Source organism: Vicia villosa, linkage group LG5 (assembly GCF_029867415.1).
Source record: "Vicia villosa cultivar HV-30 ecotype Madison, WI linkage group LG5, Vvil1.0, whole genome shotgun sequence".
Taxonomy (NCBI): Eukaryota; Viridiplantae; Streptophyta; class Magnoliopsida; order Fabales; family Fabaceae; genus Vicia; species Vicia villosa.
Window position 1 is genome coordinate 167,989,701 of NC_081184.1, and position 17,153 is coordinate 168,006,853.

At 42.4% G+C, this 17,153-nt stretch overlaps 1 protein-coding gene across 1 annotated transcript; it reads left to right on the plus strand.

Moving 5' to 3' along the window:
* Positions 1 to 472: 472 nt before the first annotated feature.
* Positions 473 to 3,314, plus strand: LOC131605970 (uncharacterized). Its single transcript, XM_058878256.1, has 2 exons — positions 473 to 1,441; positions 3,291 to 3,314. Exons 1-2 carry the CDS (start codon positions 473 to 475, stop codon positions 3,312 to 3,314), a joined length of 993 nt encoding a protein of 330 aa, XP_058734239.1.
* Positions 3,315 to 17,153: the final 13,839 nt, after the last annotated feature.

The following is a 17,153-nucleotide window of genomic DNA, read 5'->3' on the forward strand; positions in this document are numbered from 1 at the left end:
TTCTTTTAGCCTTTCTATTAATTGGATAAAATAAAAGTCGGTGGCGACTCTTGCTATCCGCAACATTCCAATATAAAAGTCAGTTCACCGTATTACACCTACGCTATGTGCATCCAGAACGTGAGTCTCCTGCTGACTCAGCCCTAGCATGGGACGTTCTGGCAGTTCCCTAGCACGTGGGGCTCCAGTTGGATTTGGCCCAATTAGGGAACCTTGGCCCAGCGCTGGGGGCTATAAATACCCTCTTTCACTAGAGGGTCAGGTATTCTATTCTCAACTCTAAACCTCATTCTCTGATAGCTACTGACTTAAGCATCGGAGAACCTTGCAGGTACCCCCCCCCATCTTGCTCTTCAAGCCAGACATTACGCCTTGACGATTCTTCTGATCAGGTACGACCAGTGGCACCGTCTGTGGGAACCTTGCTCCCCCTTCTTTAACAAAGATCAAAGCATAACCTTTCACCATCGTCATGGCCAACAACAACACACCCAGTCCTGATCCCTTTGTCCTAGAACAACTGATTGAAGATTCCAGCCGCGAACTGACAAACCGCCGTCGGCAGGAACGTGTTTTTACCGGACAGAGACAACAGATTCAGCACATTCAACATGTGCACGGCCTTCAACAAGTCCAGAACGTTGAACAAGCCCATCCTGAAGGACAAGTTCAGAACGGGGAAGACGGGCAGACCCGGCCCCAGACTGAACCAGATCAGCTCCAAGTGGTGAACGAAACCGATACTCGAGACGGGCAACACGCTTCCTCGTTCACCCACACCTCTGACAGACGAAGAAGCCGTAGCCCAGACGAGGAGGAACAGATCAACGTTCCCGAGGGCGCTGATCCGACTGCCATTCTCCTACTCAAAGAGCTGCAGAAGACCAACCGCCTCATCCGCCAACAGGGCGACCGCATCCACGACCTGGAAAGGAATCGACGATATCGCTCCCCCCGACGGAGACGCCATCGGTCACGTTCCTATTCCTCTTCGCGGTCTCCCCCGAGGAGAAGTCGCAAGCGCAGTCCATCTAGGTCTCGCTCCCCCTCGAGGAGAAACCGGCGCCAGCGGTCTTATTCCCGCTCTCCACCTCGAAAGACTCGGAAGAATCAGAAACCTGAAACCACTGAAGCCAAGAGTCTCTCACCCGAGCAGGAGCACCGAGGCCCCTCCAAAGCCGTGCAGAAAGTCCGCGAGCATTCTCCAAAAGACAACCGCAAAATCTCGGGCAAACCACGCACTAAGCCCCAGCGGGGCAGACATTCAAACTCCCCTGAACCTAGCGACGAAGAGGATTTCCGCAGTCCCCTGTCCGAGCAAATCCGGCGTGTTCGTCTTCCCCGGAGGATGGAAAAGCCACCAGCCTTGGACCACTATGACGGGACCACCGACCCTGATGACCACATCAGGAGCATCGAAGCTGTCATGGACTACCATGTGGTGCGAGGATCCATCAAATGCCGCATCTTTCCGACCACACTAAGGAAAGGCGCGATGAATTGGTACAGGAATCTGCCCCCTAACTCCATCCACTCCTGGACTGAACTGAAGGATCTTTTCCTAAGTCACTTCACCGCGTCTCGTCGGCAACCGAAATCAGAAGCAAATCTTGAGGCAGTAATCCAAGGTACCAACGAATCTTTGAGAGACTACCTCGACAGGTTCAACAAAGAAGCTGTCCAAGTGCAGACCGCAGACTACATGAAGAGGTACCTACTCGAACGAGGGCTCCTCCCCGGAAGCGACTTCAAAAAGGCCATCAAGATTGAGGAGGTCCACTCCATGAACGCCCTCCTTCGCAAGGCTCAGGCCTTCATCAGATATGAGGAAGCAGAGGCCGCGGCCACGAGAGCGTCACGGGGCAACGACGCCGCCCGCAGTTCAAACCATGAGCCCTCAACTTCGAGGCGCGGGCACGAGAGAAGGAAAGACGACAGGTCTCTCGACACCAAAGAACGCCGGGGACCTTCTGGTCGTTTCAACGAATATACCCCGCTGAACGCCTCACGGGAAAGGATCCTAGCCGAATGCCAAAACACTGACTTCAAAAAGTCGAACATCAGACCCCCGAAGTCAAACCCCGCGAGGCCAGGAACCGACAAGTCCAAGTACTGCAAATACCACAGGAGCCATGGACATATGACCGAGGATTGCATTCACCTCAAGGACGCTATTGAAACACTGATCAAGGAAGGTCGCCTTTCAAAATACACACAGAAAGGGGAACCTTCCCGAAGGGACGACCGCAGAAACTCTGACGAAGGGAATTCGCCGGACAACAGGCCCCTACAAGTAGCCCTGTCAGTGACCCGACCTGAAGATTTCATACCATCGGTCGGGGCACCTGCCGCACTCAGCAAATGGGAAGGATTCCCATTCGCCATGGTCGTCTCCAACGGCGGAGATCCGGGCTCTCTCACCATCAGTTCAGTAAAGAGAAAGTTCGATGAGCTGCTCAGCGCCAACGCAGACCTCGGCCCCACACTGAGAAAGTTCCGAGGAAAATCTGAACCGATCACATTCTACCTGGAAGAACTACCCGGCGGAGCTCCAAACGCCACAATTCCTCTGCTCGTCCGGGCAAGAATGGCGAACTTCGATGTTCGACGGGTCTTAGTCGATGAAGGCAGCTCGGTCGACATCATGTACTCCCATCTCTTCCGGACTACCACCAAACCATGGGGTTACGTCGAACTGATTGTCACCTTCGGAGAAGGAGAGGCTTCCAGGCAAGTCAAAACTAGGTTCTTGGTGATCGACTGCAAAACCCTGTACAACTGCATCATCGGACGCCCCACTCTGGCCGAACTGACCGTCGTACCCTCCACAGTCCACCTGAAGATGAAGTTCTACACGAGGACCGGACGAGTGGCCACCATCAACGCCGATATTGAAGCAGCCAGAAGAATCTTCGACGCTTCCGTCAAAGGATTAGAACTGATCGCTCCGCCGACCAGCTCCAACAAAAAGCCAAGGGCCGAAGACAAGCATCCTCGGGAAGACCAGCATCAGACAACCAACGTCAGCTCAGTCGACCTGGACGCCCGGTTTGCAGAAGAAGAACAAAAGACTGGGGAAGAGTCGAGATCCAAATCACCTCACCCCTTCCGACCAGTTCCGGACGGAGATTTCGAGCTGGTCCCCTTGGGCGAAAACCCTGACAAAGTAGTGAAAATTGTAACATCCCGATTTTTATTAATTATATTAGTAATTATATTATTTGGTGTTTTTAATAATTATTTTTTTAATTTAGTCATTTGTGATGTTTATTGAAATTTTTGTGTTTTAGGACAATTTAGTCAGTATTAGTTAGGGATAGCGGGCAAATATTTAATCGAAAAATTTAATATTTTTAGTATTAGAAATATTAATGAGTCAATATTTAGCATTTTGAGAATTTTTCGTGTAATTAAGATCTGACCGGAAATATGAGACATTGAGTTATTAGAGGATTTTATCGGTATTTATTTTACTATTTTATTTGACTTTATTTGGTGTGTCAATTAACTAATTGATTGTTAGATAGTATAATAATTGATTATATTAATTAACTTGGTGTGTAGATTGGTGTCTATATAATTATTGGTGTTATTTAATTTAGTAACTAAAATATAAATAATATATAGTATATATATTTTATTGGGCTTATTTAATGATGTTAGGAGTAAATAGGGAGTGTTATATTTAGGCCCATATAGCATATGATAGTAAGAGTCAATATGAGGGAGTGCCACATTTTCTTTCATTTTTCGTTTTCATTTTCGGATAGAGAGAGACAGAGAAAGAAAAGAAGAAGAAAAAAGGGAAAAGAGAAAGGGGAAGAACAAAGAGGAGCTAGGGTTTGGAGGAGACATTGAAGAGGTAAGGGGGAGAATCCTTATTATTATGGGTTAGTATAATTAGTTCAATGGGTAGATTAACATGATTAGGTTGTTGTTAATTGAAACCCATAAAAATGTTATTTGATTGTGTATTTGCAAATGAAATTGGAAATTTATTTGGTAATAGAAATACTGTGTTAATATAATTTGGAATTTGTTTGAAATAAATGAAATTATGAAGTAGTATGAATGCTATATATATCATGTTCCATACTGTAGCGGAAAAGAAGAGAAAATATGCAGTGTTCTTTCTACTTCTTTTCTACTGTAGCAAAAATCCAATAGAAAGTGGGTATACCACTTAGTTTCAAATGCCATATGTCTTATTAGCCACATACTGTAGCGCCAATTATAACTTGATTCATTTACCTACTGTAGCGAGAAAAAGAAAAGTATAATATAATTCAAACAGTTCCGTTTTACCGAATAGCCGAATTAAGCGGTATAATTAGTTGTCCGGAATTTAATAAAAATTTATAGGGTAGCTAAGTTTAATTAGTAGATTAGCATGGTGGTGTTATTTTGTTAAAATTGTGATTTTTAAGAATCGACCGAAATTGTGTTTTATTTAAATATTCTTTATAAATAAATTATAACAATTTAATAGAATTGTGAATAGAGTTGTTAGAGTTGTCAGTAGAGTTATTAGAGTTAAAAATAAGTTGTCAGAGTTGTTTTGAGTTATTAAGAGTCATATTTTTATTTGTTTTGCGTAATTTTGACATGTTTAGAGTTGTTAGTGTATGATGTCGGTGTTTCCTTTTTCGTTGAAACTCTAACAATTCATATCTTTTGAACCGTAACTCCGTTTGAGTCTTCGTTCGAAGCGTTAGAAAGCTAGCGCGATATTCTTTTCAATAAAAATGGTCTTGAGCGATAGAATGGTAGAAAGTGGAAATGAAATAGAAAGAGAAGTGAATTAAATTAATATAGTTTGATATTAATTGGTTAAACTAATAATTGAATTAATTGCGATGAGTCTATTTAATCAGATTATGTTTGGACTTGGATAACTTATTCGGTTTATCGGTAAATTACGGTATTTTGAAATTTTTTCCGTAATTGTATTTTTGGCTCGAATATTTATGTTGAGAATAATATATTGCTATGACAATGATGTTGTTTTAATAATGTGTATATTCATATATATGTGGTAAATGTGAATTGACATGAGATAATATGGATACTAGTGTTAATTGGACTTTGTGAATCGTAATTGATTAATTGGCCTTTTATATGTGAATGGTATGTATGTGTTGAGAATGTTGTGTACAATATTGTGGATAATTCATAGAGTGAATTATTGTGATATGCTAAATATTAAGATGGTAGAGATGATCTTAATTGCATATGCTTGATTAGCATTGTACATACATTCATATCATGGTGTGCCTTGAAACAAAGGTGGTTTGCTTTGAAACAAAAGCGAGGCTTAGATTCTAGAGTGAATCGGAAGCGGTAAACTATATGTTTACATTTTGGTGGGCTTTGGTCTTGTCCGGATCGGAAGCGTGGCTTGGATTCTAGATATTGAATCGGAAAGCGGTGAAACATTGGGTTCACATTGCGGTACCACATGCATAGCGTCACATATCTTGCATTGAGTCACATTAGAATTATGCGATAATTGATTATGTGAAGTTGATGTAGTTGTGATGTGTGTATGAGCTTGATAATTGAAATGAGTGATGTTTGAATGCATATTTGATTAAATGTGTGAATATGTGATAATTATGGTTGTGTGCGTAATTGAGAATATAATATTGGAATGGAAATATTATACTCTTTATACTTAATGTATACTTGATAACACGTGAAATATCGATCAATTATTATTATCTACATGGCTATACATAGTGTGATTAATTACTTGAATTGTTGATTTAACCATTGTATCTTATTATACTTTCTTCATAATGATTCGTATTCTCACCCTTCTGTTTTAATGTTGCCCTCGTTTGGCGACATGCAGGTTCTGGAGTTAGTAGTTCGCGTGTGATCTTAGTCGGAGTTTCTTCTGAGTTTTTGGAGATTAGGTAGTAAGTCGATGCTCTGGTCATGTAACACTGGGTAGACTAGTTATTTGAACTCATGTTTCTATTCCGTTATGTATTACGCGTGATTTGAGAACCTGTTATGTTATTACTTGTTGTTTGATGGGCTCTTAAGCCAAATATTCCGAATTATGTTTTAATTTATGTTGATATGATTATTGAGACTTGATCATGGTATGGGACATGGATCATTTTATGAAATACATGAGTATTTAGTAGTTTCCGCTGTGAATGCATATTCTGGATAAAATATGATTAATTAAGAAGTGTTATTTGAAATGACCAGGTGTATCATATATTGTAGATAAATGATGTCGGTTTTTAAAAGCTTTTAGTTTTTGAAAACATCGATGTGACACCCTTTTGAATTATATGCATGCTTATTCTCTGATTATATGCTTATTTAATTTGGGGTATAAAAGGGGTGTTACATTAGTGGTATCAGAGCATGGTCGACCAGTTGGTCAATAGGCGTTAATGTTGTCGAATCCTGTTGTATTTGATTTGTGTATCTGACACAATCGATACTGTTTTGCCTGTTTGGTTGTTGGATGTCTTAGGACAATGACTGCAGGAAGGAATGGTAACATTAATGTTGAGGCAGTGATGAGGTGGACTAGTGCGATTGGACAAGAGCTGCAAGAGAATGTCGGTTATGGAGGAAAGGATGAGTTCCGTGCTTTTGGAGACTTTCAAAGGTGCAACCCGCCGATCTTTGAAGGAATGTATGGACCGGACAAAGCACAGGCATGGATGAGAGAAATGGAGAAGATATTTCAAGTCATGAGTTGTACTGATGTACAGAAGGTACAATTTGGTACTCACATGCTGACGAAAGGAGCCGAGGATTGGTGGAGTAATAATGTGCGGAGATTTGATGAGGAAGGTATTGAAGTTACTTGGAATCTTTTCCGTGATGCATTTTTGGAAAACTATTTTCCAGAAGTGTGCGTGGAAAGAAAGAAGTGAGAGATCTGGAATTGAAACAAGAAAGAGAACAATTCTGTGGAAAATCGTATGATGACATGAGGAAACAATATGGTTTTGGCAAGAAGGCAAGCAGGGGAGGAGCTTCTACTCCGATTAAGTGCTACAGGTGTGGCGATATGGGTCACAAAACTGTTGATTGTGGAGTTGGTTCGAGTAGGATTTGCTACAGTTGTGGTGAGCAAGGACACAATTATGCCATGTGTGACAAGCCAAAGAAGGAGCAAGCGAAAGGAAAAGTGTTTGCGTTGTCTGGTGCTGAGGCCACTGCTAAGGAGAAGCTAATTTGAGGTACGTGCTTTATTATTGATAATGGTGCAACGCATACTTTCATTCTTTGGATTGTGCTATCAGATTGGATCTTATTTTATCTATTACGCGTAGAAGTATGGTTATTGATACTCTTGCTATGAGTTTTGTTCTACTTCTTTGTGTGTTGAATTCTCCGTTGAGCATTTTTGGTAGAGATTTTGAAATTGACTTAGTTTGTCTCTGTGAGTTTAATTTGATGAGAATATTGATTTGAGTTGTTTGGAGTTAAATCGAGTAATTGTAACCTCATGAGAGATTTTGGATCTCGGTAGTTTAGGTGGTTTTGAATACAAGATTTGAAGGAATGATATTGTAGTTTAGTAATGAAGGTTTATGTTTCATTATGATTGTCGACTGTCTATCGACAAATTGAGGACTTGATCACCCTTAATCTATTGTTGATAGGAGACGAGGTCGTAATTGGACGAGATAGACTTGTCTTACTAATTTTGTAGTGTGTAAAATAACTAGGAAGAATTTGAAGGGTCAAGTTGAGGTGTTATATGACAAGAGGTTCATTCGTCTGGGTGTGTAGCCGTAAGGTTGCGCTTGTTTTGTCGATTAAGAAGAAAGAAGGTTCCCTAAGGTAACATTTCTTGAGGATTTAATTCTAAGAGGCAAGATGATCATGTTGAACATATAAGGATTGTGTTATCGGTGTTGAAAGAGAAGAAGTTATATGCTCAATTTTCTAAGTATGAGTTTAGTGAAGGAAGTGAGTTTCCCTGGATATGTGATTTTGAGCTGAGGTGTGTTGATGAAAAATTGACAAGTGGTGGTTTATGCTTCAAGGCAACTGAGAATTCGTGAGAGGATTTATTCGACGTATGAATGAGAGTTATCCGTCGTTGGGTCTGTTTTGAAACTTAAGAGGCATTATTGTTTGGATCGAGATTTGAGGTGTGTAGTGACTACAAGAATTGAATATGAGGAAAACAAGGCGAGTGGAATTTCGAAGGATTATGATTTTGGGTTGAATTACCATCCTGGAAAAGCGAATGTTGTAACCGACGCATTGAGTAGGAAATCATTGCATATGTCTATGTTGATGATTCCAGAGTTGGGATTGTTGAAACAATTTCGAGATTTGAGTTTGGTTGTGAAGCGACTATTTCGTGTGTTAAGCTTGTTATGTTGAAAATTACTTGTAGTATTCTTGACGAGATTAGAGAGGGTTGGAATTGGATTTGAAATTAGTTGACAAGATGACATTGATTAATCAAGGAAAAGGTGATAATTTCATATTGAGAAGAACGGTGTTATGAGATGTCGTGATCAAGCTTGTATTCCTGATGTTTCAGATTTGAATAAGAGAGTCTTGGATGAAGGACATCGAGTAATTGTGAGCAATTTGGGTCGTTGTGGATAGTTTGACGAAATGTGCTCATTTATTTCCAACGAGAATGGATTATTCGATAGAGAGACTTGCTAAGTTGTGCATCGAAAAGATTGAGTGTTTGTATAGTATTCCATTCGATTATTGAAATGATGCTTTGTGAAGCTTTGTATGGTCGAAAGTGTGGAACACCTTGTTTCGGTATGAATCTGGAGAGGGTAGGTGTGGTTTCATTGTTGAGATGGTCATGTCGACTGAATTTTCGAGGACGAAAATATTCTAAGTGGGGGAGAGTTGTAACATCCCGATTTTTATTAATTATATTAGTAATTATATTATTTGGTGTTTTTAATAATTATTTTTTTAATTTAGTCATTTGTGATGTTTATTGAAATTTTTGTGTTTTAGGACAATTTAGTCGGTATTAGTTAGGGATAGCGGACAAATATTTAATCGAAAAATTTAATATTTTTAGTATTAGAAATATTAATGAGTCAATATTTAGCATTTTGAGAATTTTTCGTGTAATTAAGATCTGACCGGAAATATGAGACATTGAGTTATTAGAGGATTTTATCGGTATTTATTTTACTATTTTATTTGACTTTATTTGGTGTGTCAATTAACTAATTGATTGTTAGATAGTATAATAATTGATTATATTAATTAACTTGGTGTGTAGATTGGTGTCTATATAATTATTGGTGTTATTTAATTTAGTAACTAAAATATAAATAATATATAGTATATATATTTTATTGGGCTTATTTAATGATGTTAGGAGTAAATAGGGAGTGTTATATTTAGGCCCATATAACATATGATAGTAAGAGTCAATATGAGGGAGTGCCACATTTTCTTTCATTTTTCCTTTTCATTTTCGGATAGAGAGAGACAGAGAAAGAAAAGAAGAAGAAAAAAGGGAAAAGAGAAAGGGGAAGAACAAAGAGGAGCTAGGGTTTGGAGGAGACATTGAAGAGGTAAGGGGGAGAATCCTTATTATTATGGGTTAGTATAATTAGTTCAATGGGTAGATTAACATGATTAGATTTGATTGTGTATTTGCAAATGAAATTGGAAATTTATTTGGTAATAGAAATACTGTGTTAATATAATTTGGAATTTGTTTGAAATAAATGAAATTATGAAGTAGTATGAATGCTATATATATCATGTTCCATACTGTAGCGGAAAAGAAGAGAAAATATGCAGTGTTCTTTCTACTTCTTTTCTACTGTAGCAAAAATCCAATAGAAAGTGGGTATACCACTTAGTTTCAAATGCCATATGTCTTATTAGCCACATACTGTAGCGCCAATTATAACTTGATTCATTTACCTACTGTAGCGAGAAAAAGAAAAGTATAATATAATTCAAACAGTTCCGTTTTACCGAATAGCCGAATTAAGCGGTATAATTAGTTGTCCGGAATTTAATAAAAATTTATAGGGTAGCTAAGTTTAATTAGTAGATTAGCATGGTGGTGTTATTTTGTTAAAATTGTGATTTTTAAGAATCGACCGAAATTGTGTTTTATTTAAATATTCTTTATAAATAAATTATAACAATTTAATAGAATTGTGAATAGAGTTGTTAGAGTTGTCAGTAGAGTTATTAGAGTTAAAAATAAGTTGTCAGAGTTGTTTTGAGTTATTAAGAGTCATATTTTTATTTGTTTTGCGTAATTTTGACATGTTTAGAGTTGTTAGTGTATGATGTCGGTGTTTCCTTTTTCGTTGAAACTCTAACAATTCATATCTTTTGAACCGTAACTCCGTTTGAGTCTTCGTTCGAAGCGTTAGAAAGCTAGCGCGATATTCTTTTCAATAAAAATGGTCTTGAGCGATAGAATGGTAGAAAGTGGAAATGAAATAGAAACAGAAGTGAATTAAATTAATATAGTTTGATATTAATTGGTTAAACTAATAATTGAATTAATTGCGATGAGTCTATTTAATCAGATTATGTTTGGACTTGGATAACTTATTCGGTTTATCGGTAAATTACGGTATTTTGAAATTTTTTCCGTAATTGTATTTTTGGCTCGAATATTTATGTTGAGAATAATATATTGCTATGACAATGATGTTGTTTTAATAATGTGTATATTCATATATATGTGGTAAATGTGAATTGACATGAGATAATATGGATACTAGTGTTAATTGGACTTTGTGAATCGTAATTGATTAATTGGCCTTTTATATGTGAATGGTATGTATGTGTTGAGAATGTTGTGTACAATATTGTGGATAATTCATAGAGTGAATTATTGTGATATGCTAAATATTAAGATGGTAGAGATGATCTTAATTGCATATGTTTGATTAGCATTGTACATACATTCATATCATGGTGTGCCTTGAAACAAAGGTGGTTTGCTTTGAAACAAAAGCGAGGCTTAGATTCTAGAGTGAATCGGAAGCGGTAAACTATATGTTTACATTTTGATGGGCTTTGGTCTTGTCCGGATCGGAAGCGTGGCTTGGATTCTAGATATTGAATCGGAAAGCGGTGAAACATTGGGTTCACATTGCGGTACAACATGCATAGCGTCACATATCTTGCATTGAGTCACATTAGAATTATGCGATAATTGATTATGTGAAGTTGATGTAGTTGTGATGTGTGTATGAGCTTGATAATTGAAATGAGTGATGTTTGAATGCATATTTGATTAAATGTGTGAATATGTGATAATTATGGTTGTGTGCGTAATTGAGAATATAATATTGGAATGGAAATATTATACTCTTTATACTTAATGTATACTTGATAACACGTGAAATATCGATCAATTATTATTATCTACATGGCTATACATAGTGTGATTAATTACTTGAATTGTTGATTTAACCATTGTATCTTATTATACTTTCTTCATAATGATTCGTATTCTCACCCTTCTGTTTTAATGTTGCCCTCGTTTGGCGACATGCAGGTTCTGGAGTTAGTAGTTCGCGTGTGATCTTAGTCGGAGTTTCTTCTGAGTTTTTGGAGATTAGGTAGTAAGTCGATGCTCTGGTCATGTAACACTGGGTAGACTAGTTATTTGAACTCATGTTTCTATTCCGTTATGTATTACGCGTGATTTGAGAACCTGTTATGTTATTACTTGTTGTTTGATGGGCTCTTAAGCCAAATATTCCGAATTATGTTTTAATTTATGTTGATATGATTATTGAGACTTGATCATGGTATGGGACATGGATCATTTTATGAAATACATGAGTATTTAGTAGTTTCCGCTGTGAATGCATATTCTGGATAAAATATGATTAATTAAGAAGTGTTATTTGAAATGACCAGGTGTATCATATATTGTAGATAAATGATGTCGGTTTTTAAAAGCTTTTAGTTTTTGAAAACATCGATGTGACACCCTTTTGAATTATATGCATGCTTATTCTCTGATTATATGCTTATTTAATTTGGGGTATAAAAGGGGTGTTACAAAAATCGGTAAGGGGATCCCAGACCTTCCGAGGAAGCAGCTCATAGCCTGTCTTCGAGCCAATGCTGATCTGTTCGCCTGGAGCGCCGCGAAATGCCCGGACTCGACCCTGAGGTCGCCTGCCACCACCTCTCCATCAATCCAGCCGCAAAGGCCGTAGTTCAACGTAGGCGTCGGCAGTCTCCCGAGAAAGCGGAGGCTGCCGAGAAAGCTGTAAAAGACCTCTTAGAGGCGAATTTTATTTCCGAGGCCAAGTATTCAACTTGACTCTCAAACGTTGTACTTGTTAAGAAATCTAATTAAAAATGGAGAATGTGTGTTGATTATACTGATGTTAACCGGGCATGTCCAAAAGACGCCTATCCGCTACCAAACATTGATAGACTGGTCGACAACTCGGCCGGCTATAAATTATTATCTTTTATGGATGCTTATTCAGGTTACAACCAGATCCCGATGGCGAGGAGCGACAAGCAGTACACGGCGTTCATGACCGAGTCGGGCAATTACTACTACAACGTAATGCCCTTCGGCCTCAAAAACGCGGGCTCCACGTATCAACGGATGATGAACAAAGTGTTCCAAGGGGAGATCGGCGACACCCTCGAGGTATACATGGACGATATGATCGTCAAGTCTCGGGGGGACACCGACCACACCCCCCATCTCGAGCGCGTATTCGAGCGGGCCAGATCCTGCAAGATGCGCTTCAATCCGGAGAAATGCACATTCGGCGTCCGAGCAGGAAAATTCCTCGGTTTCTATCTGACCGAACGGGGAATAGAAGCCAACCCGGATAAATGCCGAGCGTTCTCCGAGCTCCCTACTCCCAACAATAAAAAATCCATCCAAGTATTAAACGGGATACTCACGGCGCTATCACGTTTCGTCGCGAAATCCGCCCAGCACGCCCTCCCTTTCTTTAAACTGCTACGCAAAGAAGCAGCCTTTGAGTGGTCCGAGGAGTGCGAGCAAGCACTAGCACACCTCAAACAAGTACTTTCCTCGCCGCCCGTCCTTTCTCGACCTGACGACAACGAACCTCTGTACCTTTACCTAGCCGTCTCAAACGAGGCAGTCAGCGCGGCTTTGATCCGAGAAACCGTAGACGGGCAAAAACCTGTGTATTTTACCAGCAAAGCCCTACAGGGACCCGAGGTACGATACCAACAGATCGAGAAAGTCTCCATGGCCCTAGTAATAGCGGCCAGGAGGCTACGATACTACTTCCTCGCTCACACAATCTTCGTTCGGACGGATCAACCCATCAAACAACTCCTCAGCCGACCAGACATGGCCGACAGAATGTTAAGATGGTCCCTCGAGCTTTCGGAATTCGACGTACAGTATGAGAGCAGGAAGGCGCTAAAAGCTCAGGCACTGGCGGACTTCGTAGCCGAAATGACCTCTATCGCCGACTCACCCAACGCAACTAAAGACAAGTGGACCATCTACGTAGATGGCGCCTCAAGTAGCTCGGGCAGCGGGGTTGGCATTATCTTGGAAAACGGCGAAGGTCTTATCATAGAAGTATCTTTAGTCCTCTCCTTCAACACGTCGAACAACCAAGCCGAGTATGAAGCCCTCCTCGCGGGACTGAGACTCACCGAGGACATAGGGGCACGAGAGGTCAAGATTTACACTGATTCCCAACTCGTCGCATCTCATATCAGCGGCGAGTACCAAGCCAAAAACGACGTACTCGCCGAATATCTCGCGCTCGTCAAAGATAAAATGAAAAAATTCGCCAAAGCGGAAGTCGAGCATATCCCCCGAGAAAACAACTCGCGCGCCGACATACTGTCCAAACTTGCGAGCACGAGAAAGAAAGGGGGAAACAAATCGGTTATCCAAGAAATTCTGTCCAGGCCAAGTGTAGGCGAAAACGCGCGAGCTCCACAGATATTCGCCATCGGGGACGACCAATGCTGGATGACCCCAGTATACAACTTCCTCACAAAAGACGAACTCCCCGCCGACGCGAAAGAAGCCTCAACAATTAAGAGACGAGCGTGCTCATACACTATCCTCGAAAACAAGCTATACCGACGAGGTTTCTCCATCCCTCTCCTTAAATGCATCGACGCCTCGCAAGCACTAGAGGTACTCCAGGAACTCCATGATGGAATCAACGGCCAGCACCTCGGTGGACGATCACTAGCTAGGAAAGCCCTCAGAGCCGGCTATTATTGGCCGACCATGCAGCAGGACGCCAAAGAGTACGTCAAGAAATGCGACAAATGCCAGCGTCACGCCGACATGCACCTGGCACCACCGAACGAGCTCAAATCTCTCTCCTCACCTTGGCCTTTCTCTACGTGGGGAATGGACCTCCTCGGACCTTTCCCGGTCGGCTCCTACCAAAACAAATACCTGGTGGTCGCTGTAGATTACTTCACAAAATGGATAGAAGCTGAAGCGCTCGCTAAAATCACATCCCAAAACGTACTCCGATTTTACAAGAGGAACATACTCGCTCGATTCGGGGTACCACAGGCGATAATAACCGACAACGGCACCCAGTTCACGGACAGAAAATTCCAGGAATTCGTGGCCAAACTCGGGACAAAGCAGCACTTCACTTCAGTCGAGCACCCCCAAACCAACGGACAGGCCGAAGCCGCCAACCGGGTCATCCTCTGTGGATTGAAGAGAAGGCTGGGCGAAGCGAAAAAAAGCTTGGGTCGAAGAGCTACACAGCGTCCTCTGGGCATACAGGACGACCCCGCATTCAACCACGGGCGAAACACCATTCAGGCTAACCTATGGCACAGAAGCCGTGATCCCCGTGGAGATCCGAGAACCGTCTCGTCGGACTGAGTCACCTCTAGAGGAAGAGCTCAACGACGAAGCCATGAGAGAAAAGCTCGACATGGTCGAGGAGATCCGAACAGGATCCTCCCTGCGAGAAGCGAAATTGAAACAACAAATAGCGTTAAGACATGACACCAAAGTCATCAAGCGCTCCTTCGAAGTTGGAGACTTAGTGCTCCATAGGAACATGAAAGATTCACGCGAAGGCAAACTAGCCCCAAACTGGGAAGGTCCGTACCGAGTGTACGATAAAACCGAAAACGGTGCGTATTACCTCGAGAACCTTCTCGGCGAAAAACTAGCTCGACCTTGGAATGCTGAAAAACTCAGACGCTACTACAGTTAGAAACAACCTAACACTACCCGGCCGCTCGTGACGAACACGAGGGAAATACGGGCGAGGACTCGCGCCATGGTACAAGCGCGTATGCTCCACGACAGCTTCAGTCGGATAACCCTACTAGGAGGCAAAGCCGACTACACGGCGGGCCTTACACACAGACCCTCCGCGGAAGTACCTGCACGGCAGAACCCCAGCTCGCGATGGGATCGTTCACGCCGCGAGCACCTGGCCCCGACCGCGGCCTCGCGCTCGCTTATAGCGCACACCTGCTCTGCGCACCCGGACCGTTCCCCACACGCCCGGGCCATAAACCTCGGTCGAGCACAAACATAATTCAAGCATAAACACAAAACATCCATCAGATAAGCACAAGTAAACATTGGAGCATAAAACGGGATATTAAAAACCGACCAAATTGGCCGGAGATATCCAAATATTTCAAAAAATATCCGGGCATCGCCCAACTAGCTACCTTGGCACGCAGGCCACAAAATGTTGGCACGCAGGCCACAAAACATCGGCACACAGGCCATAATAATAAAAGACTGGTCAAACATCGCCATCTTCGTCCTCGGCACCGTCGTCCTCGCCCTGGGGTTCCTCCTCATCTTCCCAGTCCTCGAACTCCGGGTTTGGTTCAATTCGCCCGTCCACGACCTTATGGTATGGACCAATGCCCTTCGTCACCAAACGCGGGTTGAGGACTTTCAACTGATCCACCGCAGCTTTAAAACCGACCCCCAAGGTAGCGACACAGTCGATCTCCAACTCCTTCACCTTGCCCAGAAGCTGAGAACGCGTCACCAAGGCTTTCTCGTCCTCATCTTCCTCGGCAGCAGGGAGATGAGCCCTCTCCAACTCAGCAACTCTCTCGCGAAGCCTTTTTCCCTCGGCTTCCAAGTCCGCGACCTTGTTACGCTCTTTAACGAGATCCTCCACTATGCCGCTCTGGACCTCATACTTATCCTTGTACTGTTCGAACTCGTGCTCCAGCCCATCGTACTTGATCTGAAGAGCATCGTAGTCCTTCTGAGGACAGACATTCTGAGCGTTAAGAGCCAAGGCCAAGGCGGCCACCCTCATCATCCCTTCGAGATCCTCGGACAAATCCTTGTCTCGAGCCACCCTGTCCCGCTTGACGATGTGCCTCACCTCCTCGCGCTCGAGGAGAACATTTTTCTTTGAGAAGATCCCCCTATGCAGAGTACAAGAAGGCAACACAATGTCCTCCTCGGAGGGGTTGTCGATGATAAGAGGACGAAGCTCCCCGGTCCCGTCATTCTTTTGTTTCTTTCCGGCCGGAGAACCACGCGAGCTCGTCCCGACTGACGAAGGAGAGCCACTGTTAGGGACACTCGCTGCAGCCGCCTTAACCTCCTCGACCCGCGATCGTTTTCCAGACAGTTTGGCGGCCCCCTTATTCTTGGCCCGCATCTTCGTAACTTTGTCGTGCAAGTCGGCCATTTTTCCTGCAAAATAAAGAGTTAGAACCAAAAAGGTGTTGTTTGAACAAATAATAGTTATCTCACCTAACAAAATCATAGCGTCCCCGTAACTTCCGCACTCGAGGACAGCTTTGGTGTTGATGTGCCGAGGCTCCAGCATAGGGCCTCCATCCTCCTCGAATAGGGGATCCCCGTTGGGATATGTACATATTGCCGGTCTAAACCCGTCCACAAAAGAAGCGAGCCGCTGATACCCCCCTGTATCGCGCTCGTTGAGATCCTCGTCCCGGAAGATGTAATAGTCAGTCCCGCGCTCGAAATGGTCAGGTTGCCACTCTAACGGGAACCGAGCAGCTGGGCCCACTCTCCTCACCCCATCCTCAACATACTCGCGCTCCTCGAACAAATGACTCTCGGCATCAGGAGTGAGCGGCTTAATTATAAAATACCGGTTCTTAAAGTGCTTGACAGAGTCCTGATAAATAGCGAACAACTTCTTCGACTGCTTAAACGACACCCAACTCCA

Coding starts and splice junctions, on each gene's coding strand:
- LOC131605970 (XM_058878256.1), top strand. CDS start 473: ATGGCCAACAACAACACACCCAGTCCTGATCCCTTTGTCCTAGAACAA. Junction 1,442..3,290: donor CTGTCATGGACTACCATGTG/GTGCGAGGATCC, acceptor TTTGTGTTTTAG/GACAATTTAGTCAGTATTAG.